General features: G+C 46.5%; 1 protein-coding gene across 13 annotated transcripts in view; it reads right to left on the reverse strand.

Annotated features, from left to right (window-relative positions):
• Positions 1–26,635, reverse strand: part of NCOR2 (nuclear receptor corepressor 2) — a 359,439-nt gene that overhangs the window by 156,741 nt on the left and 176,063 nt on the right. For 10 of the 13 annotated variants that reach the window (XM_053369216.1, XM_053369217.1, XM_053369213.1 and 7 more), the window contains exons 9-14: positions 18,568–18,634; positions 13,097–13,269; positions 11,232–11,325; positions 9,422–9,600; positions 6,783–6,837; positions 3,314–3,412 (exon numbers count right to left, since the gene is read on the reverse strand). In XM_053369216.1, coding sequence (XP_053225191.1) covers positions 3,314–3,412; positions 6,783–6,837; positions 9,422–9,600; positions 11,232–11,325; positions 13,097–13,269; positions 18,568–18,634 — 667 coding nt within the window. The remainder of the gene's footprint in view (positions 1–3,313; positions 3,413–6,782; positions 6,838–9,421; positions 9,601–11,231; positions 11,326–13,096; positions 13,270–18,567; positions 18,635–26,635) is intronic. The other 3 variants (XM_053369224.1, XM_053369223.1, XM_053369214.1) reach the window with 1 other exon arrangement.

Genomic DNA, 26,635 nt, shown 5'->3' on the forward strand with positions numbered 1-26,635 from the left:
ACAGCTTAATAACTGTTGATATTTACTACTGTTGTACTATTTTGGGTCCATGGACTGCAATAAGGCTGTGTGTGTTCTTTAATCATGTGGCGATATGCTGGCTCCAAAGTCAAAGGCAGCATGCCTTTGAACACTAGTTGTTGGTGAACATCAGCAACCACTTTGAGATGTTTTAAAATCAAGTAGTATATAAATTTTATGGAATAAATAAATAAATGTTCTTCTTGCGGGGTTCCAAGAGACACCTGACTGGCCACTGTGAGAGCAGGGTGCTGGATTAGTTAAGCCATTGGACCCGATTCAGCAGGGCTCTTCCTAGGCTCATACAATGCTGCTTTGCCACCAGTTTTAATAATGTTATGCAAACATCCCCCTCTGTCTTCCTTCCCCTCCCCACCCCCGCCTCCCCACGTTCTCCATTGTGATGCTGTGACATGAAGTTCAGTCTCTCTGCTCCCTTACATGGTATTGCTTTCCAACCAAATCTGTTTTGGGGAAGCTATTCTTAAAAGCAAGCTAACAACCTTCTTAGTCCAGAGCCAGCCAAAAACAGTCCAGCATATTGAGGTGGAAAATCAAAACTGCACAGCCCTACACCACACCGCATACGCGTGTACACACAGCCCAACAGACATGTGGCAGGATCTTCCAGAAAGTTTTCCTCCATGTGCCCCACTGAAATACATGAGAGCTGAGTCAAAGCATAATTGAACTGCTCAGCTGCTTCTAAGGAAAAATAAAAGCACTTAATAGCTCGGGTTATAAAATAATGCACAGCTCAAGCAATGTCAGCCCGGATCTTTTGTTTTAACACATAAAATGTCCTAAAGTGTGGGTGAAGAAAAAAGTCTTTGCCTATTTGCAGAAAGACGACAAAGGTGCCAAGCAGACCTATCTAGGGAGGCAATGCCATCGCCAGGATGCCGCCACCAAGAAAGCCCTTTTGCTAGTGGTCACCTGCTTCAGATAACCTGCATTGAGCTTCTTGAAAAAATGGTGCAGAAACTGCAAGATTCTTAACTATGACTGGGCATTTTAGCCACATCACACCAGTGCTTTGTCAGTGACACTGGTTCCCAGTCTGTTTCCAAACCCAATTTAAAGGTAGATTTTTATTTTTAAATCCTCCATCACTTGGGACCAGGTTACCTGAAAGATCACTTTCTCCTGCACACACACACCCAAACATCTAAAGTAGAGGTTACCACAGCATGGCTAACACTCTACTCTGACTTAAACTAGTTTGAGGGGGTTTGTTTATTTGAAAGAATTTTGGAACTGCTTAATATTTACAAACTGCTAAGCAGCGGGTTAAACCACTGAGCCTAGGACTTGCCGATCAGAAGGTCGCCGGTTCGAATCCCCACGACGGGGTGAGCTCCCGTTGCTCAGTCCCTGCTCCTGCCAACCTAGCAGTTCGAAAGCACCTCAAAGTGCAAGTAGATAAATAGGTACTGCTCCGGCGGGAAGGCAAATGGCGTTTCCGTGCACTGCTCTGGTTCGCCAGAAGCGGCTTAGTCATGCTGGCCACATGACCCGGAAGCTGTACGCCGGCTCCCTCGGCCAGTAAAGCGAGATGAGCGCCACAACCCCAGTCAGCCATGACTGGACCTAATGGTCAGGGGTCCCTTTACCCTTTACCTTTAAGCAGCATGCAAAAAATAACATTAAAGCAATAAAACAGTATCATTAAAAGCACAAAACAGCATTATAGAACAGGAATTCGAAGATTAAAAGGTTCATAACTTACAACACACGAAAAGCTTGGGCGAAAAACATCAGGGCTGTTTCAGAAGATGTCCAAAGCAACTAACGGGTGGTGCTTCACATAACAGAAGATGCTTCAGATGGATCTGCTAAAGAGCTGAACCTGGGACCCTGGTCATGCACAGAAGGTGCCCTGCCAACTGAACTATGGACCTTCTCCAAGGCAGATATTGCCTACTCCTAAAGGCAGAGGCTCTCCAAGGCCACAGGAAGTGGTCCTACCCCGCCCTACTAACAGAGACCTCCTTAAGTGGAGGTGCCAGTGACCAACCCTGAACCTTCCATGTGCCAAGCAGGTGCTCTACCACTGTGCTAGTGGGCCCTCACCTCCCTGCCTCCGACCCACTTACTCATTGTATGGTATGAAGGGTTCACATGCGCACCAGCTATCAATACAGTTGCAGGCCCAATTCAAGTTGCTGGCTTTAACCTAGAAAGCCTCACACAGTTTATTGCACACAGCACAATATACATAAAGCCTTACAAGGCTGGGGACCCCAGTACTTGAAGGAACATTCATTTCCCCATAGAAGGCCCTAAGATCATCTCAAGAGGCCTGCCTCCAAGGGCCCATGCGCGCTGAAGATCGGGGTGGAGGCTGCAGCAGGAGAGGGCCGTTTGGGTGGTGGCTCACCACTTGTGAAATGCTCTCCGCAAGAGAGTGTGTCCACCTGGTGCCCACTTCCACATCTTTTTGGTGTCACCTAACATTTCTCCCAGGCCTTTTAATAACCCAGGCTTCATGTGTCAGTCACATTTGGATTGTTCAATTTGATGGAAATCATGTTTGCACTTGAGGTGGAGATTTCACTGTTTGTCTTTCACAGTTGCTTTGCTCTATTTATTGTATATTCCATGCAGCATATACTAGATGTATTAATTTTACTGTTAAGTCTTCAGGGACTTCAGCATAAAGTGACTCAAACTTAGTAATAATACTAATTTGTTTTTATTTACTCAGCCTGTGCCCTGTACAGATTTCTGCCCCACAAAGACAATTGTGGAATTGTAAGCAACAAACAGTCCCATTCATACTAGCTAAATTCTACCTCCATTGTTGGGAGGGAATTTAATAAATAATAGTAATAATAAATATGCCTCAAAGTATCAGTTGCTGGCCCCCATCACAGGTGGGGAGAGGGCTATTGTGCTCAGATTCTGCTTCTGAGGTACCCAAAGGCATATGCTTGGCCACTGTAAGAACAGGATGCTGGACTAGGTAGGCCTCTGACTTGATCCGGTCGGATTCAGCCACATCTGCAATTCTTAGTGACAATTATTATTATTCAGAGCAAAGCCATGGGGTCTGCAAGCAGAAGGTTCCAGATTCAGTCTCTGGCATCTCCAAGAAAGACTAGGAATGTTCCCTTGTCTGAAAAGCTGAGGAGCCACTGTCAGTCAGTGTGGTCAGTACTGAGCTAGATGGACCAAGAGTGTGACTCAGTGCAAGACCCCTTCCCATGCTCACTTCCACATGGTCAATGCATGACAAACTAACAAAACCTCCATCACATATGCTCCACAGGACCACCTCTGCCTTCCTCACCTGGTTCTTTCCACGCCTCCGGTAGTTCCTTCTCACGAGGTTCTTATAGTTCTCATTCTTCTTGGTCAGGTAATAGTAAAGGACGCAGTCGGCCACCGTCTACAATAACACAGGATGGGGACAAGAGTTAAGGTGGATAACTGGAGGACTAGTTGTGTGCACATTGAGCAATGAAATGCATAAGCAGCAGCAGCAGCAGCAGCAGCAGCAGCAGCAGAAAATTAGACCACAGAACAAAATATTTATTCTTCATTTGTACGTTTACAAACCACTTCACAATCAACAAAAGTGGGGCATCATGAAATAAAATAAGATAAAATAAGTGTTGCATCTGCGGCCCTCTGAAATCAGTTACCAGATAAAATTAGGTCATCATTCTGACGTTTTGGCATTTGTGGAAGATATTATTGTTTAAGAAGGCTTTCCCAGAAGTGTGACCCATTGTAAAAATGGTTTTATTGTTTTTTGTTAACTGATTTTGTAATCTGTTGTTTGCACTTAGCATATGTTATCTCATTAATCCCTTACACAACAACCTAGCAGGGTAGGTCAGTATCATTGTTTCCACGGTGAAGTTGGAGGGCTGAGGTGGAGATAAGCAGCTTTCTGAAGGCTACCCCATGAGTTCATGGCAGAGGTTGAGATCTGAACTGGGAATGTTCCTGACAACTGATTACACTAGCACCATATCTGTGCTTTCAAACCCTTTCTCATTTTACTCTCATTTCCAACTAAGCACAGATAAACAAGGATATAATATCATCATGCTGAGAAAAGTATGACCTCAAATTTCAATTGGCATTATAGTATTGTGACACTGTTCCGTTATGCAGCAAATGTCAACAAGTCCCCATCTCAACTCCTTGATTGTAAATGCTAACATCCTTGTTTCAACTACGGGCCAAACATTCTCCAGCACTCCTCTTGCAAGGGTCAAGGTTCTAATTTCCAGTTCTGAGCTAACAGCGTGTTGAGATTCCTGTACTGTAGGGGTTGGACGAGATGACCCTCAGGATACCTTCCAACGCTACAATTATTTGATTCTATAATAGAGCTTTTTCGACAATTACAAAACCCCTTTGCTTTGCTTTGCTTCACAGTCTGCTTTGACTATCTGCAAGATAGATGAGAGTCAGGGAAGTCCCAGCCATCCTATCCTATGGCCTGTGAAACCTCTGTGACACCCACTACCCTCTGTAACCAATACAGATTGTGGGCCATCCCACACAACACCACCCATCCTCCTCTGAGCAACAGCTACTTTCTGTTGCAACTTCCTCTGTCTGTCTGTCTGTCTGTCTGTCTGTCTGTCTGTCTGAGCTGATATGTGCAGAGGCAAAAGACATCTGGTTAGCCTGTTTCCTTTATTGAGAATCTTTCCCTACTCTCTCTCCCCCGCCCCCTCCCAGTTGGGGCCTCAAGTGGAGCTAAAGGTAGAGAATTAAAGGGGAGGAAGAAACTCTGCATTGAGAAATCACAATATAAAGTGTTAGAGAACTGATACATGCCCTTAAGTGAATTGCATCTCTGCATTCTGGCAGAGTTTTATTTCAGGCATTATGGAAGACTGCACAGGAAAAGATGGAAGGACTGACCCCAGATGACTGGAGCAACTAAAAGCAAAAGGGGGAAAGGAGGGGGAGGAGTAGGAGAAGTCTATCATCCTTTAGCTTCAGTGGAACACTACATATAACCTGCCATACAACTGTCAGCAGCCATTATTTCCACCCATTAAGCTTGCAAGGTGGAACACACTTCACTTTCAGGCTGATGCATTCAGTTTCCCGCTTTCGGGAGCTGTCAACTGCATTCCAATCCCAGCGTGCTGAGGAAAGGGCAGGAAATCAGCTCCTCAGCCGTGTTTTGAGACTTGACAAGTTATATTTCAAGAGCAAAAAGGTTTCCCCATCCAGCTTGCTAGCAGATTAGCTCAAGATCCGAATCTGCCCAAAGCAAGGCTTCTTAAAATGAAGCCACATGAAGTTATTGGGGGGGGGGGGCTTTGGATAAGGCCAAGTCACTGCGTTGCTCCACTGAGCTGCATAGGATATGACTGCACAGTGCATGTCTTGTAGTTCCTCCACTGGTGCAGCACCCCTCTCCCACTTCAGCTCATGACTGCAGTTGACAAAAGCACAAGCCGTAGGAGGCTTTGCACAAGAGTGGACGAATCTCAATTTTGGAATCGAGAACCACTGCCTCTCCCTTGAAACCACCATGGGGCACATAGGGATGGGAGCACAATTTGTTTGGTTAGGATCTTAATGCAAGTCTATGTAAGTTGCTCTTCTGAAATGCAGCCAGCCATCAAAACTCACACTTCTCCATATTTGGCAATGCAGTTGTAACCCCCACCTCCCAAAAAAGCGTGCAAAAAGAGGGGGATGGGCATCCAAAACACACAGATTAGTGAAAATAATGTGCATTATATTTGGAAAATTGCTTTGCTAAAATGTGTAGTCTGAAAATTTTCGTACAAAAATGCATATACAGTGGCACCTCGGGTTAAGTACTTAATTCGTTCCAGAGGTCTGTTCTTAACCTGAAGCACCACTTTAGCTAATGGGGCCTCCTGCTGCCGCCACACCGCCAGAGCACGATTTCTGTTCTCATTCTGAAGCAAAGTTCTTAACCTGAGGTACTATTTCTGGGTTAGTGGAGTCTGTAACCTGAAGCGTATGTAACCTGAAGTGTCTGTAACCCGAGGTACCACTGTAATAGGATAAACAAGTATAAAGCCACATTCGAATATTATGTAGGCTTAAAAAATAAATAAATCACAAATACTCCAAACTGAATTTAATATTGGAAAAATAAGAAACGCAGAGATCTTTCCAGCCTCAAGCAGCTTTACCAGCCCTTTGCCTTTCTTTGCCTCTTTCCTGTGTGACAGGATTGTGCCCCTCCCTGTTTGATTCAAAATGCTGTCATACTCAGTTGCTATTCTGGGGAGGTCCACCTCCAAGCTAAATCATGCTTTTGGATCCTCTGAAGTGAATGCAAAACTGGTCTGTGTTGTACATACATACACACTTAATTTTATTTATATGCTGTGTTTCCATAGTTCATGCTTGAGGCAGATTACATGAAAAAAATATGTAAATACAACATAACAAATGTAGTTGTAAACATTAAATAAAGCAACCAAAAATATACAACCAAACCCCCAAATATCATAAAGAAAGATATCACACACACACACACCCCATCATCATCAACAACAACAACAAGAGTGAGAACGACCTCCCCCCAAAGCAATACCCCAGGCCCAATAGTCTGCTCAGCAGCCTCAGCTTTTGCAGCTGGAGTCATTCTGGCCCCACCCTCCCACTTTAGGTGGAAAAATGCCTGCAGGGGGAGAGCAGATCTTCCAGGACTCACAGCCAAGATGAAATCTAGATTGAACAATTTGGGCAAGAAAAATCTTTGCTTAAAAAGGAAACATAGGAAATGGGGGAGGAAGACTTACTTTCCGGTCCAAAAAGGAAGCAATGAGGCCAAAATTCTTCGGATGCTGCATGAACCTAGAAAACGGAAAGAAGAGGGGCAGGCAGGGGGTGGAATTAAGGGTGTTTCACTTGAAAATCCTGATGGATTTTGTTCAAAGAAACAAAGCAAAAACGTTTCTGTTTCCTGCTGGTCCATGTGCTGATCACAGGCCCTTGCTCAGCAGTGGTGAACTGTTGGCCAGTGGCTCTAATCAGACCCCCCACACCTTCCCATTTGATCTGGAAGGCCACTGCAGCCAAGCCACACTCACCTGCCTAACACCTGATGTCATATATAGGTTTATCAGGTCTCTGCCTGTATAGTAAAAAAAGGGTTGTTGTGGTTGTTTTTGATGATGATGTGTGGGCTGATGTGCTGGCGTGTTGTTGGTGCGCGGCAGGTAAGGGCACAGCTGTGCCAGAATGGAGTTTGCAGGCACTGCCAATCAGCTGAGTCAGTGCTTGCAAGGCTCTTTTAGCCTTGTTCATGTGGTTTGATCTGAAACCACAAGGGCAGAAATGGGTCACTGATGCAACATCAAGTGACTGACAGGCGGGCGGTAGCCCCACCCACCTGTCAAACTTGGCCTGAAGGGGTGGAGAAGATAATGCCTGGATCTGCTGCCCACTCCTGATGGTGTTTGTTTTATTTTATGATTTTCATTTTTATCCCACCCTTCCTCAAGGGATTGCTGCTGCACTACCTAACAACTGGTGTTAGGCTCTGGGAACATGTGCAGCAAGTCCTAAACCAGGACGTCTGGCCACCAGGATTCCAGACAGTATCTCATGGGCCTACAAGCCTGGCATACTAGCTTCTGGGCTTCAAGGGTGACATCTAGGCCACAGGTTTAGTCAGCTGATCCCAAAGACCAATCCCAGCGCACAAGACCTCAGAGCTAACGCCTCATTTCAAGCACAATCAGGTCCTGCTTACAGGGCTTCCCAGAGGTCTCTGCTTGGCCACTGTGAGAGCAGGATGCTGGACTAGACGGCCCTCTGGTCTGATCCAGTGGCAGGGATAGTCTTGTGACTTAACACATTGGTATAGTGAAGGGAAGGGACCACCATTCAGTGGAAGAGCATCTGTATTGCATGCAGAGCGTCCCAGGTTCATTCCCAGAATCTCCAGGTAAGGTTGGGAATGTTCCCTGCCCAAAACTCCGGGGAGCCACTGAGAGTCAGTGTAGACAATACTGAGCTCCAGTGCCAGGCAACTCCCAATGCTCATGCTGCCCCGCAGTATCTTATCTCCTAATTGCTCCCTCAGAGCACCGTCTTCACGTGCGCTGGTCTTGAACCCACCCTCTTGTGCTTCAGAACTTGATCTTCTGCCCAGCGTGGACTATGGCCTCCTTCTGGACCTCATCTACTAATCTGCCTTCCTCGGAACCTGGCTTTGCCTGCTCTGGTCCCAGTTTCCACCTGCTGGGCTGACAGCCAGTTCCTCTGGGCCTTGGCACTTGACAGTCTGAGTCAGGCTGCTGCTGAGGCACCTGGTGACTCCAGACAATGAGAAATAAACCCTGTTCTAATCTACATAGTCCTGGCCTAGTTTCAGCGTCTTCGTCATGCTGGTGTGTGGCAGGATCTCAGCCATTCTAGATGAAGGTGGAATAACTTTGGCGACTAAGAAATTGTCTTTTCCACGTCGGACTATAAACAGGTGTAGTACTAAATATAGCTGGACTGAAATTATGATATTAAGTGATGTATACTAGTTTACTGTATTTGGCAATTAAGACATATAACTGATGTAAAATCAATGTATTCATTTTATCCTGATATTATAGTTTTCATGTAAGTCCATATCAGGGGTGGCTAATTTGTTGGGTTCAAGAGCCACATTTGCTGTTGGTCAATCCTCTGAGGACCATGTGTCAGCAGTGAGCAGGGCCCAAGTCTGCACAGCCACACATGCACACGCACGCACACAAACGCAGACACCTCTTTTTGTTTCTGGAGCATTACAGCCTGTGGTGGTGTCTTGGAAGAGGGAAAAGAAGCATCAACAAATTTGTTGGGGGCAGATGGGCTACTTAAAGTTTGTAATAAAATTTTGTAATATAAAAATATGGAAAACATTAGCATTCAGTGCAATATTTGTGCCCAAAAATGACTGGAACTCTTGAGAACTGTTTAGACCTTTTGTAATGGGTTTTATGGTGGGAAACAACTACTGCCATTGGACTGTTTTATTTATTACAGGGTTTTTGCACGTGCCTTCTGCTCATCCTTTCAGCAGAGGGGGCCCTTTCGGTAGTTCCACTACCTGCAGAAGTTCAGGGTTTGCCCAGCAAAGCACCTTCTCTGCGGAAGTCAGGGGTCAGCAAACTTTTTCTGCAGGGGGCCAGTCCACTGTCCCTCAGAACTTGTGGAGGGCTGGACTATTCTTAAAAACTAAAACAAAAAACCACGAATTCCTGTGCACACTGCGAGGGGGGCAAGAAGTCCTCCTCCCCACACCCCCAGCCCCAGCCCCAGCCGCCTTCTGGGCTTGCCGCCTGACTCATTCACCAAAAGGCTGGCGGTGGTGGCGTCAAACGGGCTTCCTACCCGCCCAGAGAAAGAATAGATAATAGATGTGACTACGAATGGGCCCCTCCTCAGCACAACTCACTTTTCTCGGAAGGTTTCTTTCTCCTGCTCGCTCCACATGTTCATCACCTGCCGATCTTTGTACACCTTCATGGGGTCGTCCATGAGGCCATTCATGTTAATGAACTTGATGCGTTGCTGCTCAGCATCGTACAGCATTGGAGGGATGACAGCAAGCTGGCGCATCTGTTTCTCCAGATTCTGGGCAGGGAAAGCAGAGGAAAACAGGTCGCACTGAGAGCACCAAAGGAAAACTGACCCAAGAATGAAGAAATGAAAGACCAACCTTCGCCAACCTGGTGCCCTCCAGGTGCTTCGGACTACAACTCCCATCAGCCTCAGTCAGCACAGGATTACAAAACACCTGGTAGGCACTAGGTTGGTGAAGACTGGTGTAGGTGCTGCACGAAAGAAAGGAAGTTATCAGGGAGAAGCCAGGAAGTGATGCACAACATTCAGTGTTGAAGAAAGCTGCTGCTGAGACCAAGAGAGACCCACTGCATCTTCTCTCTCCAAAAAGGAAAAGCTTCAGCATTAACTGAAAGATGCTGTCTGGATTGTAGCCCCTAATAGGTATTCCCATGCAAAAATGACAAAAAAATAGTTGGAGGGGGGAGGAAAGGAATAGGGTCGCAGACCCCCTGGGTGCTTTTTGCAGACCCCTAATTGGGAACCGGGACGCGGGTGGCGCTGTGGGTAAAAGCCTCAGCGCCTAGGGCTTGCCGATCGAAAGGTCGGTGGTTCGAATCCCCGCGGCGGGGTGCGCTCCCCCCCGCCAGAGCAGCGATGTCACACTGGCCACGTGACACGGAGGTGTCTCCGGACAGCGCTGGCCCTCAGCCTCTTGAGTGAGATGGGCGCACAACCCCAGAGTCTGGCAAGACTGGCCCGTACGGGCAGGGGTACCTTTACCTTTACCTTTAATTGGCAACCACTGGGCTAGTGGATGGACTGTGTGCCTAGGCCAGCAATTGTTTGTTGCTCTAGAGCTGGGGTGGTCAGCCTAATGCCCTCCCAATGTTGATGGGTTCCAACTCCTATCGTAAGTGACTGTGGTGGCTGGTGAGCACTGCAGTCCAACACCATCTAGAGGGCACCACGCTGGAGAACGCTGCTGTAGCGCCTTAGCTGTATCAGCATGAAACAATTCTCCCTAAGAATGCACATACAATATATAGGATTTATCACATTAGGCATACTTAGGGAAGACAGGACTGTCAATGGATATCAGTTATGACGGTTCTCTAGAACCCTCTATGTGTTCAGGATACTGGGGCCAGATAGATCTTTGCTCCAATCTGCTAGTGCCTTTTTATGTTCTGATGACAATAACTAGGGAAGGCACAACCTAATAACACTCTGACATTTTTATCTTGCTGATGCCCAGCAGAGTTCAAGGGAGCATCAGAATCCCAGAGGAAGGGGCACCTGACAAAGAAACAATTCAGGAGCCCCCTTTTAGAATGGCGTCACTGAATCTCATCAACTGGCAGACACCACAGAAGCTAACAGACCCAGGAGAGGAGAGAGAGCGAGAGAGCGAGAGAGAGAGAGAGAGAGAGAGAGAGAGAGAGAGAGAGAGAGAGAAAAGTCTCCCTAAGTCCCCGTTTAGGGTCCTGTCAAATCCATCAAGGCATCACATTCCCCAACACAAGACAGTGTTTGCTAAACACAGCTTGGGCTGAAGCTAATGCAATTTGGCAGCAGCGTCAACAGTGAGTTCCAACGCCAAGGTCTGTTGTGGCTGCACTGGTTTTCCCAGAGGAAAGGAAAGAGAAGAGAAGAGAAGGAGAGAATGCAAAAGGAAGAAGAAAACGGTGACCCAGCCTCACCTCTTGTTCCGAGAGCCCATCAATAATTTCTGACACCTCGTGTTCGCTGCGTGCCGCAGACATGGAGAGGCCACTGCCCCTCTGTCCTACCCTGCTGGGAAACGGCAAAGAAAGCGCTGAAAGATTTATGCTCCATTTTGCACTTGGCAATGTATCTTCTTAACAATTACTGTGGCTGCTTGCGTGCAATGAAACAAGTGCCACGCAAAGAGTGGAGAGGTCAAAGCTGGGAAAGGTGGAACTTGTGTGTGTGTGTGTGTGTGTGTGTGTGTACACATGGCATGGGGCACAACAAGAGAAGAGCAAACTTTACTGATAGCTCAGTCAAAGAATCAGAGAGCTGCCATGCAGATAAAACCAGCATTGAGGACTGGCTTCAGAGACTTTTTCAACATAGAGGTGATGGCACAATCACTGCCACAAGCTGACACCTGTGCTGTGGCCACAAGTCTTGCACATGCCACAGTATGTATCCAGATCCAGCTCTTGCAACTGGAGCCACTGAGTGGAGGCAGCGTGCTTAGAAAGCCAGTCTGGACTACATTGGCTCATCTGTGTGGGTTTGGAGGACTGAGACCATTGTATAGTCTCTGTGCTAAACCAGTGATTGCCAAATTCCTGAGCTTTCAGGAACCGGATTAGACCTTTCCCAGCCAAGGTGCTTGAGGACTACATCACCTTTGGCAACAGAATTCACTGCCACGAGATGCAGAGATGCCCACTAACTTAGGCGGCTTCAGAGAGGAGATCAGGCAAATTCACAGAAATACACCTATCAAGAGCCACCAGTTATGATGGGTGTACATGACCTCCCACAGAGAGAGTATGCCTCTGAGTACTAGTGGCTGGACTAATGGGAGCTGAGTGTGCTCTTGCACTGAGGTCCTCCCTGTGGGCTTCCCAGAGGCATCTGGCTGGCTCTAGCCAGAACAGGATGCTGAACTAGCTGGGCCTTTGGCCTGATCCAGCAGTGCAATTCTTAGGTCCATACAATAATATTTCCCCCTCTGGTTTTAATTAGAGGAAATTAAATATATTTATTTTATCTAGAGAGGATTTGGGGCAAGGTGGTGGTGGTAACTGAAGGGGAACGCAAATGGTTTGTGCAGGGTCAACTGAGAAATTTATTGCGTATTTGATACTAACTTTTGTGTATCCTTTTTCAAACTTTAATAAAATTTATTGGGGGCGAAAGAATTTATTTGTTGTTGTTTTAAAAGGAAACTAAACAAACTGAAAAAAATCAGATTTGGGTTCATCTGGGACATGTTGCAAAATTAGCTAAAAAAATAATCTCAGGTGATTTGGACTAAAAATTAGTTGGCTTGACTTCTTTGACATTTCCATTCTGAATTCACATCTATGTGCTTAATAGCATACTGTAATTCTATGCAAATTTCTGCTCATGGACTTCTTCCCCAAGAGACAGAATGGAATGTTAGCTGATTATTGATAGTTATAAGAATTTTCTATAATGACATCAGATATTGATTTTAGTGTAGTGCCTAAATTTTTTAATCTTAATCTTAAACTTTTTTTATGAACGGCTAATATCTGTCCTTGTGAGTTGTGAACTGTGTTATACTACTTGTGGTTTGTATGAGTCTGCTGTTTTATTTGATTTGTTTTGTTGTGTTGTGTTTCATGATGGGCGTAAAGCCGAATAAACATTTTGATTTGATTCCCCAAACCATTTTAGCGAGGCTGCTGCCTGGAGGCCAGCATTTTCCACACAAGGAGCTAGAGGAAAAGCCCCTTTTTACCACAAGACATTCCTCTCCACCAGAAACTGACATGCCATCTTCAGTGCCAAAGGAGTCTTAATGCACTCCTGCCAACACACACTTGAACACGTCTCCACTAACCTCTGCATGCGCTCTTGGAGTTCCCTCTGTTTCCTGATCTCTGGGAACTGCTTCTCATAATATTCACGTACTTTGCTTTCCTTTGCTCGGCGCCGGGGGTTGTTTTCTATGCGCTCCACTTTCTTTTCCCAGGCTTCCATAAGCTGGTCATAGCGCTGGCAAAATTTCTGTTCCTGAAACGGTGGGTTTTGTGGGGAGGGAGAAGGTGGGGGGAGAGAGAGAGGGAGAGGGAAAGAGAGAGAGACAGAGATAAAAAATGGTCCCTTGGAAGTCCATTTCAAGTACCTTCTCACACCTCAGCAGCAAGGTCTCAGAGGAAAATTAACAATGATTCTCAGTGCAAAGTCACAAAACTGAAGAACATGGCAGGGAAGATAAGCCATACAACAATCTCCTCATGTGCTCAGTATATGAAACAAATCTTTACCATTTAAGTTCTGGTGATAAATGCTTCTGGAAGGAGGGGGAGGTACTAACAAAATGTGCAGTCTAGGAACATCTAGTCACTGAGGAACAGGATGTGGCAGGGGTGGTAATCACCTGAGACAAAGATGATAGTACATTAGGCAGATAGGATGGGGGAGCCCCAAATCCTGTCCCTTGAGCTTGAGATTTTAATCAATTGAGCCAACTGATTAAAAGCTGCTGCCACAAAAGCATGAATGAGGATAGAAATGGGTTTTGAGTCCAGACTTTCGGGAAATCCCTGAGAGCTTATCAAGGGGGTCCTTAAGGAGAAGATCAATGATAATAATAAATTATACGCCGCCCTTCTTCAGAAAAGAGCATGGGGCAGCAAACACACAAATGACAAAACACTTAAAACATATAAAAGTAATTCCAGTGCATATGGAAACTAGGAAAGAGGTTTTTCAGAAGCCAAAGGTCTTCAGGAGGTGCTGAAAAGACAACAGAGATGTCTAATGCTTAGGTGCCAACAAGCAGGTGCCGCAGCATTAAGGATCTGGTTCCTATTTTGTGAGGAAGAGACTTCCTGATAAGAAGGACTTCCTGATCTGCAGGAGGCCCTCCCTTGAAGAGTACAAATCATGGTGGTCAAACTAAAAAATGGTATGGCTGGAAAAGGGACAGAAAATAATCAAGGGCTTGAAGCAAATTCCCTATGAGGAAAGGTTGCAACTAGGTTCCTGAGTAGTAACGAGATTATTGTGACAACTGGGTGTTCACCCTGGGACATTTCCCAAACCTGTAGGGTCTCGGAAAAGACACCAAGGGTCTCCACAGCAGGCAAATGAGTGTGGCAAAAGTTCCTGGTAGTTTTGAAAAGCACTGTGGTTTTAAGAAAACACACACACAATTAAACAAAACGGGTAAAAGGTAAAGGTAAAGGGACCCCTGACCGTTAGGTCCAGTCGTGGCCGACTCTGGGGTTGCAGCGCTCATCTTGCTTTATTGGCCGAAGGAGCCGGCGTACAGCTTCCGGGTCATGTGGCCAGCAGGACTAAGCCGCTTCTGGCGAACCAGAGCAGCGCACGGAAACGCCGTTTACCTTCCCGCTGGAGCGGTACCTATTAATCTACTTGCACTTTGACGTGCTTTTGAACTGCTAGGTGGGCAGGAGCAGGGACCGAGCAATGGGAGATCACCCCGTTGCGGGGATTCGAACTGCCGACCTTCTGTTCGGCAAGTCCTAGGCTCTGTGGTTTAATGTCCCAAAACAAAACAGGAACAACATATAAATAATGAAGTACATAGACATGCTTGTCATTTCTCGACAACAGGTCTGCAAAAATGATGTACAATACAGTTCCTTAAGTAGATAGAATGAGAGCAGGAACTCCCCCCCCCCTTTACACACACACAAACGTGAACAGGAGTATGACTCAGTTGGCAAGAGGCATTGGGGGGGGGGCTGAGCCAATTGTGCAGAACCCAAGAGGAAGGCACGCATTAAAAACCGCATGAACTGGCAGGCTTCCATGCCCCCCCCACTGCCGCCCCAAAAAGACTGAAGGGGGGGAGGAGGAACCAAGAATGTTCAGAGAGTCCCTGCAGTAATCCTCTGAGGCCTCCTGGAATTACTCTGGTCTATTGTGTACTGCAAAAGCATGGCCAAAGCTCTCTAACGGTGAAGAAAAGCATGCAAAATCCATCTGACGAGAAGGCCACAGCCATTTCCTGTCAAGCTTGAGCCTCTGTACTGCAGTCTTCACTGCACAGGCCCATCCTTAAGGACTGCCTGGAAGTTTCCAAGTTAATTCCCCTCACCTTTATCATGGATGGTTTGAGGCCAATGTTCCTGAGAGACCATTCTTCCCCTCACAGCTTCCATAGAGGTGCTGCTTTTTAACCTTGAGTGGCTCAAGCCTTACATTCCTGAGAGACCACTGTTCCCTTCACAATTTCTACTGTCTGTGCCAAATAAATAAAACAGCTTTCTACGTGGCAAGCACTCAATGGCCTGGGCACGCAGATTGGCGTTTTCTGCTTAGGTGCTTCTTGTCACTCCCATCTTTTCCTGCTCCTTTTTCATGGCCAACAGCAATATGCTTTGAATGCCAATTGCTGGAAACTGCAGGAGAGCACTGCTGCACTCAGGTCTTGCTTGCGGGCTTCCCACAGGCATCTGGTTCACTGTATGGAACAGGATACAAGGCTAGATGGGCCACTGGCCTGATCTAGCAGGCTCCCCCTAACTTCTTATATTCCTTTGGCCAGAGTTCCTATTATGCAAGGTGTGGATAAACCTCTGCAGGTGGCAGATTGGGAAGATGTATGGCTCCACTCATGAGGATATTGTGGAAAATCTGACCCACAGGGCAAACTCCATTGTGAAGTTCACCAGAGGACACCTTGCCAAAGGCACAACTTGTATGCTGTCTCCGTAACCACACGGAGGTCAAAACGGTCTCAAAACTCCCATCATCTCTGACCACTGCGCACGTTAGCAGGAGCTGATGGGAACTGGGAGTCCAGTAACACCTGGGAGGGTCACAGGTTCTCTGCCTGCCATAAAGAAACAAAGACCAGATTGACAGCAACTCACAGAGCAGCACAGGACAGGATTAGTCACTATAGCCCCAAATGCCCAGGTAGGAAAGTTTGGCCTGCCCAAAATGAAACAAGCAGCACTTGGTCATTTCTCTGCTTCATAGCCCTAGTGATAAAGTGCCTGAATTTGAAAGAGGGGTGGTTTCTTTGCAAAATAGAGTCAACCCTTTCATTTTATCAACAACTTAGTGGCTTCTTGAAACAGGTCTAAATCCAGCCAAGAACAAAGTGCTGCTCTGCTTCAGCTGTGCTTGATGCTCATCCAGGAAGAGAAATATAAAGAGATTCAAGTTCGAGCTCCCAATTAATCCGGCTGAGGATTCAGTCGCTTTAGCTTCTGTTTAGTTCAGTACCTTGAAACACCAAGCATCCATCTGACAAAAGGAGTGTTCCAGCCAAATAGCATCTCCTCTGCTAACTAGTTAAGCTCTGAACTGTAATCCTTTTAGAATGATGATTTCAAAATAACTTCCAAAGAGCTTTAGAAGTAGCGGCAGAAAGTGGAACAGACCCCAGTTATGCATCTTGTCAAAACATTTAAGATATTGGCATGACTCAGTCAGTACTGCTAGGATCTATGAGTAAAAGGCTGCAAGGACCTGGCCAGATTCTTCAGAAGCTGTACCCAGATCTAGGCTTAAGAACACAAGAAGAGTCCTACTGCATCAGGTTAAAAGCTCATCCAGCCCAGCATCCAGTTCTTACAATGGCCAAGAAGATGCCTATAGGAAGCCTGCAAGGAGAACCTCAGTGCTTTCTCCTCTTGTGATTCCCAGGAACTGGCATTCAGAGGCATAGTGCAACAGTGGCGGCAGAGCATACCTACTGTGGCCAGGAGCTACCGATGGCTTGAAGGGTTCGGAGAAACTGAAAGCCGAAGGAACTCAAAACAGGTGGCAGCTGGGGCCTTAAGCACAGGCGGCAAAGGGTCCTACTCAGCTGACCAGGCAACCCCCCTGCAATTTAACCCAGGGATGACCAATCCAAAGACATCATGTTGCCTGCCAATCACACAGGCTGAATCCAGAACACGAACAAGGTTCTGGGTAGCTCGCCAAGGAGGGTGCCTCCTCACAAACTAGCAGTGTAAACAGAAAAGGGGGGGGGGAATCATTTGCATGGACTGTTGACCTAATGGACCCAATTTATTCTCCCGCTAGCAGTGCTCATTTACAGCACCAACTCCTTCCAGTTTTAGCTATGCCCCTTCCTTAAACACTTAATGTAAATACAGTCTGGTTATTTCAAAAAAGCCAAACTCCCCTTCACCTGCTTTCTCTACCTGTCCATTTCCCCTTGTCCTCTCCATCTACTTCCTCTGATCTGCTCTGCATCAGACTTCCTTTCCCAGGGATCAACTTTGGCTACCACCTACCGTATTTTTTGCACCATAACACTCACTTTTTTCCTCCTAGAAAGTAAGGGGAAATGTCTGTGCGTGTTATGGAGGGAATGCCTACAGGTGGCGGGGGGGATCTGCTGCAGTCGTGAGCAGAGGATCCATGGTTCCCCTTCCTTCCCTCCTCCGTGGCTTGCTTTGAAACAGCAAAGCGGGAGAAGCGCCGCTGAGTGGGGAGGTGAGAGGAACAGAGAGCCTGCTTCTTTAAAGGAGCAAAGCGGGAGAGGAGAGGAGCCTGTCCGGTTGGTTCCTTTAAAGCAAGCAGGCTCTCTGTCCCTCTCTCCTCCCCACTCAGCTCGCTAAATAGCAGCAAAGTTTTTCAGCTCGCTAAGCTGGGGATGAGCGGGGAGGAGGGAGAAAAGCAGAGCCTGCTTGCTTTAAAGAAGCAAAGCGGGAGAGGAGAGGAGCCTTCTCCCCTTATACCCCTCTTCTTCATTATTAGCAGCATCCTTCTCCACCCACCCCACGCGTGCTCCTTGTCCCTTGAGTGCTTTTCCTTCCCTCCCCACTTAAAACGTGGTTACAAAGCACGGATCCACATGGATCCTCAGGATTTTTGCACTGGGTCACCCCAAATTCACCATCAGATCACATAGCACGTCCATGGCTACATCTTGCACCAAAAAAATCACGCACCCACTGTTGCCTGGGGCCGCACTGGTGCTAAAACATGCTTACAAAGCATGGATCCACATGGATCCTCAGAATTTTTGCATTGGGCTACTCCAAACTCACTGTCAGATCACATGTCTGTGGCCACAGCATGAACCACAAAAATCATACATCCACTGTTTCGTTTAGAATATTTTTTTTCTTGTTTTCCTCCTCTAAAAACTATGTGTGTGTTATGGTCGGGTGCGTGTTATAGCGCAAAAAATACGGTACTTCTTTCCTAAGCACTCTTCTCCCCTGCAGATCAACGCATCTCAGTGCCACAGTGGGGGTGAAGCGGCATCCTCCAGGATCTGCATACATGAGTTGCCAATAGACTATGTAACTCCATCCTGGATATGTTTGTTTTTCAAAGGAGTCCCACAGAAGCCAATGGGGCATCACTTACCCACTGCTTGCGAGCATGATTTCTCCTCTTGAAGTATAAGATCAACTTCTTCCGCATTGCCTGGTTTCTGCGAAGGAGAAGAAAAGGTAAGATTCTGTTAAAGTGCCTCTCTCTCCTTCTCCTTCTCCCTCTCCATCTCTCTCTCGCACACACACAGTTCTAGCATCAGTCTGCAAGGTAATTGTTCACAATGAGTTTTCTCCATGGCATGATCCTCAAGAGGCACATACATGCTTCCAAACCATGCAGAGAAGGTTCCAGCAGCATTTTCTCTGGCCCACGTTTTAAACAGCTGCAGAAGTTTAACTGAGCACCTACAGGTACCTGTCACATGCAAACTGCTTATATAGATGGTTCACACGAAGGTGGGGAAAAACACAAGTCCTTTGGAATTACAGACAACCTGAAGAAAATTTCCCAGCACAACTTCAGTGTTATTATTTTTATTATTTATTAAATTTTTATACCACCCTTCATTCGTAGATCTCAGGGCAGTTCACAACATGTTGATGGATAGCTGAACCCAACAGAGTACAAAAGGCTATTTGAATGAAGTTCTTTTTGCAGTAACTTCACTGAGCAGCTACAATAGAGGTGTACATCTACACTATGGTTTTGAAGGAACTGCTGTGTACCTCTACACCACAAACTTGCATTACTACAATAATTATTAATATATTATACACACACATAAAATATAGTGCACACAACCTATAAAACACAAAATTTTTAAATTGATGAATATAATTCTTATACAGTATAACAAACAACTGCTATATATTACTTTTATATAATAACTTAGATAAACTGTCATTCATAGAATCGTGGGAATAGTAGCATTTTCAGGAGAGCAAAATTAGGATTCTCTAAAAACACTCTCAGCAAACTACCATTACCAGAAATCTTTAGGGGAAGCTAAGACAGCTGAACTGATATAAAACAAGCACATATTTAAAGTGAAGACAATCCGCAGATATTTGCATGTGACCAAAATTTTGCCTGGTCAATCCTCACATAAATCTAAATCTCTTTGTGCTGAAGGCAGGGCAACCCATTTGCCTTCAACGCCACCCAGGAATCAGCTGGTGCAACCCAAGAATAAGTGTGCCTTGAAGCAGATGACCGTGCAAGCGAGCGAAGTTACATGCTGCAATAGCCCTTTAGATTCCCTGTGAGTTTGCTTAATTGATTGAGCTCTGAAAATCATCAGGCCAACCTGGGGCATATGACTTTTCAGTTGCGGGGGGCCAGAGACCATCCGATCAAAATCTATCTTTCCTATGTTTGCTATCTGTTGCCACAGCTGTGTGACTCTCACCAAAGCTGAGCCCACTCCAAGCCTCCCTTTGTGCCCTAGTAGACTCAAACGATTAGCCAGGACAGGTACATACATACTTTGTGGAAGTGGCCTTTTTTTAACCAGCTACATGAGGTGACAAGCTAACACCAGGTTCCCAAACAATGGCCATATTGAGCCCCATTTTCTCCAGTTTGGCTGCAAAGGCTTTGATGTAAAAACAGGACACAAGTTCCAAGGTATTGCTTGGCAGGGTAGCAGCTTCCTCCTTTCAACTGGAAAACAGGAGCTGACCCTCTGAATCAAAAACCCTCTACCCCTATAAGCAAAGGAAAAAGCAGAGGGAGAGCCCTCTGTGGTTAACCCAATTACAGCCAGCAAGAAGGGCAAGAGAAGAAGCAGGTCCACCATTAAACAATTCCATTACAAAGCAGTCTGCTCCGTTTTGATCTGGTATGCTTAAAAACAACAACAGAACATCACCCCTCCGCTGCTGTTTGGAACAGCATCTGCCTCTGCAATTTAATTAAGTACCACAATGCTCCAGCTTGATTTATTTTACATGCATGTTTCTAGATCTCATGGTGGGAGCAACAAACAAGCTTTTCTTGGGGGGGCAACAACTGTGAGTCACTGAATGCTAAACAACAGCAGTACGGCAATGCCCACAAGCCCTTCCCTATAAACTTCATGCTTGTTGCCCTGGGTTCCTTCAGTAGGAAGGCCAGAATAAAAATGTAACTGCTAGTAACAACAACAGTAACACCTCTGAAGATGGTTTGGAAACTTCAGCTGGTGTAGAATTTGGTAGCCAGGTGTGCCTCACTGTGGTAAGATGGTTTGAGCGTATTACACCGATGCTGGTCTGACTGCACTGGCTGCCCATTAGTTTCTGGGCCCAACTCAAAGTGTTGATTTTGACCTATAAAGTCTTAAATGGCTCAGGACCGCACTAACTCAAGGGCCACCTCTTCCTATATGCACTGACCGGGACCTGAGATCAACATCTGATACTCTTCTGCGTGTGCCTCCTCCACGAGAGGTCCAGAGGGTGACAACATGAGGACAGGCCTTTTCTGTGATGGCACGCCCGCTCATGGAACGCTCTCCCCAAGGAGGCTCAACTGGCACCTTCATTACATCTCTTTAGGCGCTAAGTGAAAACACTCCTCTTCAACCAGGCCTTTGGCTGGTCAACAACCTATAGTCTTTTAAATGTGCTTGTGGGAGGGGGTGGGGGGAGGGGGCGTTAATGGTTTGTTTTTCTTCTTGTTTTTATTATGTATTTTGTTTGTGTTTTTATATTGTATTGTTACGCTGTGAACCACCCTGAGATCTTCAGATGAAGTGTGGTATACAAATTTATTAAATAAAAATAAAACAAAACCAGTAGGAACAACAAACATGAAATAAATGGCAGATCTTTAGGTCTGGGCATCCAGCCTCTGGACCCCAGGCTTAGTTCTTGGTATCATGCAGTGGTTTGGGAAGATAAACTGAATGTCCCAGGTTCGAGTCTCAGCCCAGATAGCAACTTACTCAGTGAGTTAGAAAAACCATTAAATTTCAGCTACACACCCCCAACACATGAGAATAATAACACCCTATTCTGCAGGGCTCTCATAAGAATAACAGACGTTATCTTTATAAAGCACTTTGAGAAAGTGCTACGTATATACTAAGTGTAGAACCAAAATGGTGCAGCACAAGGCTGGAGGATCTCAGGTCCGCGGGTGAAAGGCGGCCTGCTAGGGCCTCCCCATTTCGCCTGTGAGGTCATTTTGGTGGAAGTCATGCTCACCCATTCTACACTTGCTGCCATATATGGGGCAGATAAGAGCGGCACCTGAAAGGAACAACCAGGAGCTTAATTTCCCCATTGTTGCTCTGCAGGAGCAAGGCACACTCCCACTTCCCTCTCCCAGCATTGCTCTTTGAAGCAGCTCCTCACTGCTCCTTTAAACTTATGAGAATCATGAGTTTAATGGAACACCACAAAGCAGCTTCCCAAAATCTTTCAAATAGCCCTGCACTGCTCCTTTAAATCTCCAATTTTCCCACCCTGTGCTTTGAAGTCCCAACAAATGGGGCTTCAAAGCACAGCATCACCCAATGTCAGGTGATTGACAGATGGGTGACCCTTCCCACCTGCCAAATTTAGCTAACCAGGAGTGGGGAGCCTCAACTCAGCCAGAAAGCTCATCAATTGACTATTTCCTGTCGTCATCTCTCAACCAGACATATCTCACAGGGTTGTTGTGAGTACAAAATGGTTGGGAAACTACTTTGAAAAAGTGGAGTACAAAATGCAATAAATAAATAAGAATTCATTATGAGGCAACTAATAAAGATCAAATTGAATGACAACTTATTTGTTTAAGAGGTGTTTATCCTAATAATAGGTGTTCATGGAGAGCGAACCCAGTTTAACACCCTATACCATTGTGGTTGCATATTTTTGTGAAAGTTAATTGCTCAGCAGATCCTATTCCCGTCTTGTTTTCATCAGTAGGTGTGTTGCCTAGTGGTTAGAGTGTCAGACTCAGCCCTTGAATGCCATGGTTCAAATCCCCACTCAGCTGTGACACTCACTGAGTGACTTTGGTCCAGTCACTGTTTCTCGGCCAGACCCACCTCACACGCTTGTGGTGAGGATAAAATGAAGAAGGAGAGTGTCAGGTACACCCCTTTGAGCTCCTTGGCAAAAAGGTGGGATATAAATGTAGTAATACATAAGATGAATATCTCGTTGGAATTGTGCAAAAACCACAAAGAAACAACCCAATTAAGCACTCGGTGCAATGAGACAACAGCAAAGGTGAGCTCCTCCTGTTCTGCCCTCATTAAGGACGGTGGTAAGTCATTTGTGAAGGGCCTTCCCACGTGTGCTAAAGGTACCACACCAGAAATCAAACCCCTGAGGTTAAGGAGAAGGGCTTCTGGTGCTCTTTACGTGCACAAGGGAGCAGCTGCAAAAGTGGGGGGGGGGGCAGAGAGAGAAAGACAGCAGGAGAGGGAGTAGAAGACCATCCCAGCAGCCTCACCTTCTCCCTTCTGGGCAAGACAGCTGAAATAGTCAATAACAATCTTTTTCAAAAGCCTTGGGAACTGCTGGCCCAATCTGAGAGCAATGCAGGAGACCAGGAAGCCGTAACACAGACTCCAAGCACATCAAAAGGGCTTTACAATACCTGCCTCAATTATTCAGTTTTGCTGGACCCCCAAGGAGGTTAATATGGAGGAGTGAGCGAGGCTGAGCTGGCTCTGTGCATTTGCAAAGGCAGCAAAGAGTTTCGAAAGCTGCAAAGCGTTTACAAAGGGGCTGGGCTGTCTTGGTTTCCTTACCTTCTGCACCCCACCACGCCTTGTGCGAGGGAGGGGGCACTCTGCAGATCCCCCTCCGCTTCAAAAGGCTCCTGTGAACATTGGTGTGCTTCGCAGCCAGTCCTCGCTACGTGCCACTGCCGTTACTTAGAAACCGTTTGCGAGAAGGTTAATTCGGGCCATGTATCGGAGGAAGCACATGTCGCGGTCCCTGGAGGCATAGCAAGCAATCGAGGCTGCAGAATTTCTGCAGCGCAGCCGGCAGAAGGTAAAGAACTGACACACACCAGTGGGAGAGGCGCTCAGCGACTGCAAACAGCACTTTAGAAAGGTCAGAACCGCAACACACCATCACCTCCCCAGCAACGATCTTCTAACTGTTTACATCGATTAAAAGGGAAGGAAAATCAGAAATGGCAGAAGCGCTGGGGAGTCCTAGAGGGTGGGGCCAAGCTAAGCAAACAGAAGCTCACCTTCGTAAGCAATGCAGAGGTTACATTTTTGGCTCTAACGGGCTCTTCTTTATTAAAAATAAATTGTAAAAAAATCCTCCAGATCTTGAGGGGTACTTACATATAAAAAGTAGCAGGGTTGTTGTTTCTTTGCCTTTTTAAATGTCAGCTGTCCCTTTTGCCGTGGGAAGCTGTCTCCATGAAAAGATAGCTGCCGGGTTCGGAGCTGACTTTCATTTAAAAAAATTTAGAAGTTCATTTGGTACCATTTCCAAAAATGTAACAGGGGAGGTCTCTGCATCAAGACACTTACAATCTAAAATTCAAAAGGCAATATATGAAGAGGAAGGAATTGGAGACTGAGAGCAAAACAAGGGAAATTAGGTTTATTTGCCATGGGGCAAGGGGACTAGCTTTGGCCAACGCAGCATGACCAGGCTCTTCCTACTTGGACTTGGGCTGGACACGCTGTTGCCCACAGCAGAGGCCGGTTGTGCACACCCAGACTCCCTTCACAGCCTAAAAAGAGGGTCCTGGGCAAGCACAATTCTGGGTTAGCTCCTGGTTCAAACCTTGGAGTGCCTGACATCAGAGATAGGGGTCCTGCAGCCTTCCAACAATATTTGTAGGGTTGCAGGTCCACCTACTTGCCTTCCTGAGGAGTACTAGCTTCTGCGTGAAACGTCTGTAGGGTCAATAGCCAGCATAAGCAAAGTTTATTCCCTCTGCTTAAAAGCCACTGGGCAAAGAGAACAATTCCACCTTAACGCTCTCATCGGGCACAGTTCCAAGCTCTTTGGAAAAGGAGTCTGTGAAAGAAGTTTGGTGTTTTGTATTCCCTGGCCCACAGCCACCTGAATATCTCTGGCCAGCCTCCAGGGGGGTTAACAGCTTCAGTATATTGTGTAAACGTATGCTGCACGTAGATTAAAAACCCCAAAGCCAGGGAGTGGCTGGCGGGGGAAAGGAGAGAGATGAAGGCAGCGGAGATATAAGAGAGGCCAGCTTTCCTGAGACAAAGCCGGAGCCAAGAGAGAGACAAAAGCATGTCTGTTAGGTGGTCACAAACTTTTATCGCAGGTATTACATTACACAGGAAGCCTTTTGACTCATCCAAAAGCCAGGATCAACATCAGCAACGAGCTTGGCAAAGGGGAACGGAAAGAAGGGGACCAAGTAGGGCCGGCGGTTCAGATGGCAGAAATAAAACAGAAGGAGATGCCCGGGAGCTGAAGAGGAGCAACCCACTTGCCCTTGCCCTTCCAGTCTAGGAAGAGATTTGTGCTGGCGGGTTTGGATGGAATGAGGCAGCCCCAGTAAACAGGAACAGAGGGTAATTTCATTTGGTTTGCATTTTAGAGAAGAAGCTTAATTCTCAGTTGGTGGTATAATGTGATCCATGGGTGCTTGGTCCATGTCTTGAGTTAGCACATCCCCCAAGCTGCTGGACGTTCTGAGTTGCACTGGGTTACCACAGCAACAGAGCATAGTTTGAATGTACGACTTGCTAAGTCATTCACCTTCCCTTTGGTTCAAGAATGCAGAGATAGGTATAATGGTCTCTAGGGCATTGCCTTCATTATGTTCTTGTATGCATGGGGGTCCTGATGCAAATCCTGGTGCTGCCCTGTTTGCTGTCAGGGTCTGACTCTGAATCTGTGAGAGTCCGGGGAAGAGGCTGTGAGTTTTACAGAGCAGCGTTAGCTAGCATGGTGACAGTGTTAGCGGATCTCTCTGTACCTATGTATCTTTACTACAGAGACCAGAAGATCTGTATATAGTAGATAGCAGTGTTCAGCTTTGTCTTGTGTCTGGAGACCAGAAACACTCCGTTACTTTTAGCTGTGTGGCAGAGGAGTTTTCCCCCGACTGGGACTCTGGAAGAAGCTGTTGTGCTGGAGCAGGAAATCTCTGAAGACTCTGCTGAGACATCCCAGTGGCTGAGGTGTGGTGAACTAACAACCGCCTTCCACAAGTCACCAACATGTGTGTCAGAGGTGCTCTGCAACTCAGTGGCAGGAGTTTGCATATTGCATGCAAAAGGTCTCCGGTTCAACCCCTGGCATCTCTGGTTTAAAGAAGGATCACAAAGCCAAACTGGCTCCCCCCAGATACTACTGGGCTCCCAATTCCCACCAGCCCCAGCCAGCCTGGCCAATGGTCCAGCCCTTTGTGTTGGTCTCATAGAATATGCGGAAAGGGTGTGGCTCTGTGGAAGAGAAGCTGCTTTGCGAGCAGAAGGTGCCAGGTTCAATCCCTGGCATCTCCAGCTAGAGTTGGGAATGCCTCCCCTCTCAATCCCTGGAGAGCTACTGCCAATCAGTGTAGACAACACTGAGCTAGGTGGACCAAGAATCGGACTCCATATGAGGCAGCTTCCTACGTCCCTATGCCAGGGATGATGGGAGATGTAGTTCAGCAAAATCTGGAAAGCGATTGACTACCCCTCAGCTAGAGGGACAGGTAGAAGGACCTGTTGTAAAACAGCTTCCTATATTCCTACTCATACTTTGCTCGCCACAGTTCTTGGTACTTCATCCACTTGGGTTGAGGTGGGGCAGGGGAGAGGGAATGGTACATAGTATTTGGGAGCCAGGGGTTGAGGGAGAAGGAAACCACCAAGGCCAGCAACATGCTTCTCAAGCATTTAAATAATTCATCCAAACACTTTCTTGCAAGTTCACAATAACGGAATGGGAAACTCTGAATGCTAGGGAGCAGAAAAGGGACGTGGGGAGAATTTTTAATTGAGGAGGTTGCCAGCTGTGTTTAAAAGGGGAAAGGGAATCAAGCACCCAAGAAGACTATACTAGTATGTGGCCACCTTGGCAACTTGCTGCATACCTTCAGCATGAAGCAGAGTGTATTACAGAGAAGAGAAGGCAAAAAGGTCAAAGAAGGAGAAAGCCTCCAAAAGCAAGATTTTAATAATTGAAAACAGTAGAAATGCAATCCTTTTATAGCCCAGCTCTTTCATTAGGGTCACTCCAGGCTA

This window comes from Podarcis raffonei, chromosome 16, assembly GCF_027172205.1.
Source record: "Podarcis raffonei isolate rPodRaf1 chromosome 16, rPodRaf1.pri, whole genome shotgun sequence".
In the NCBI taxonomy this organism is placed as follows: Eukaryota; Metazoa; Chordata; class Lepidosauria; order Squamata; family Lacertidae; genus Podarcis; species Podarcis raffonei.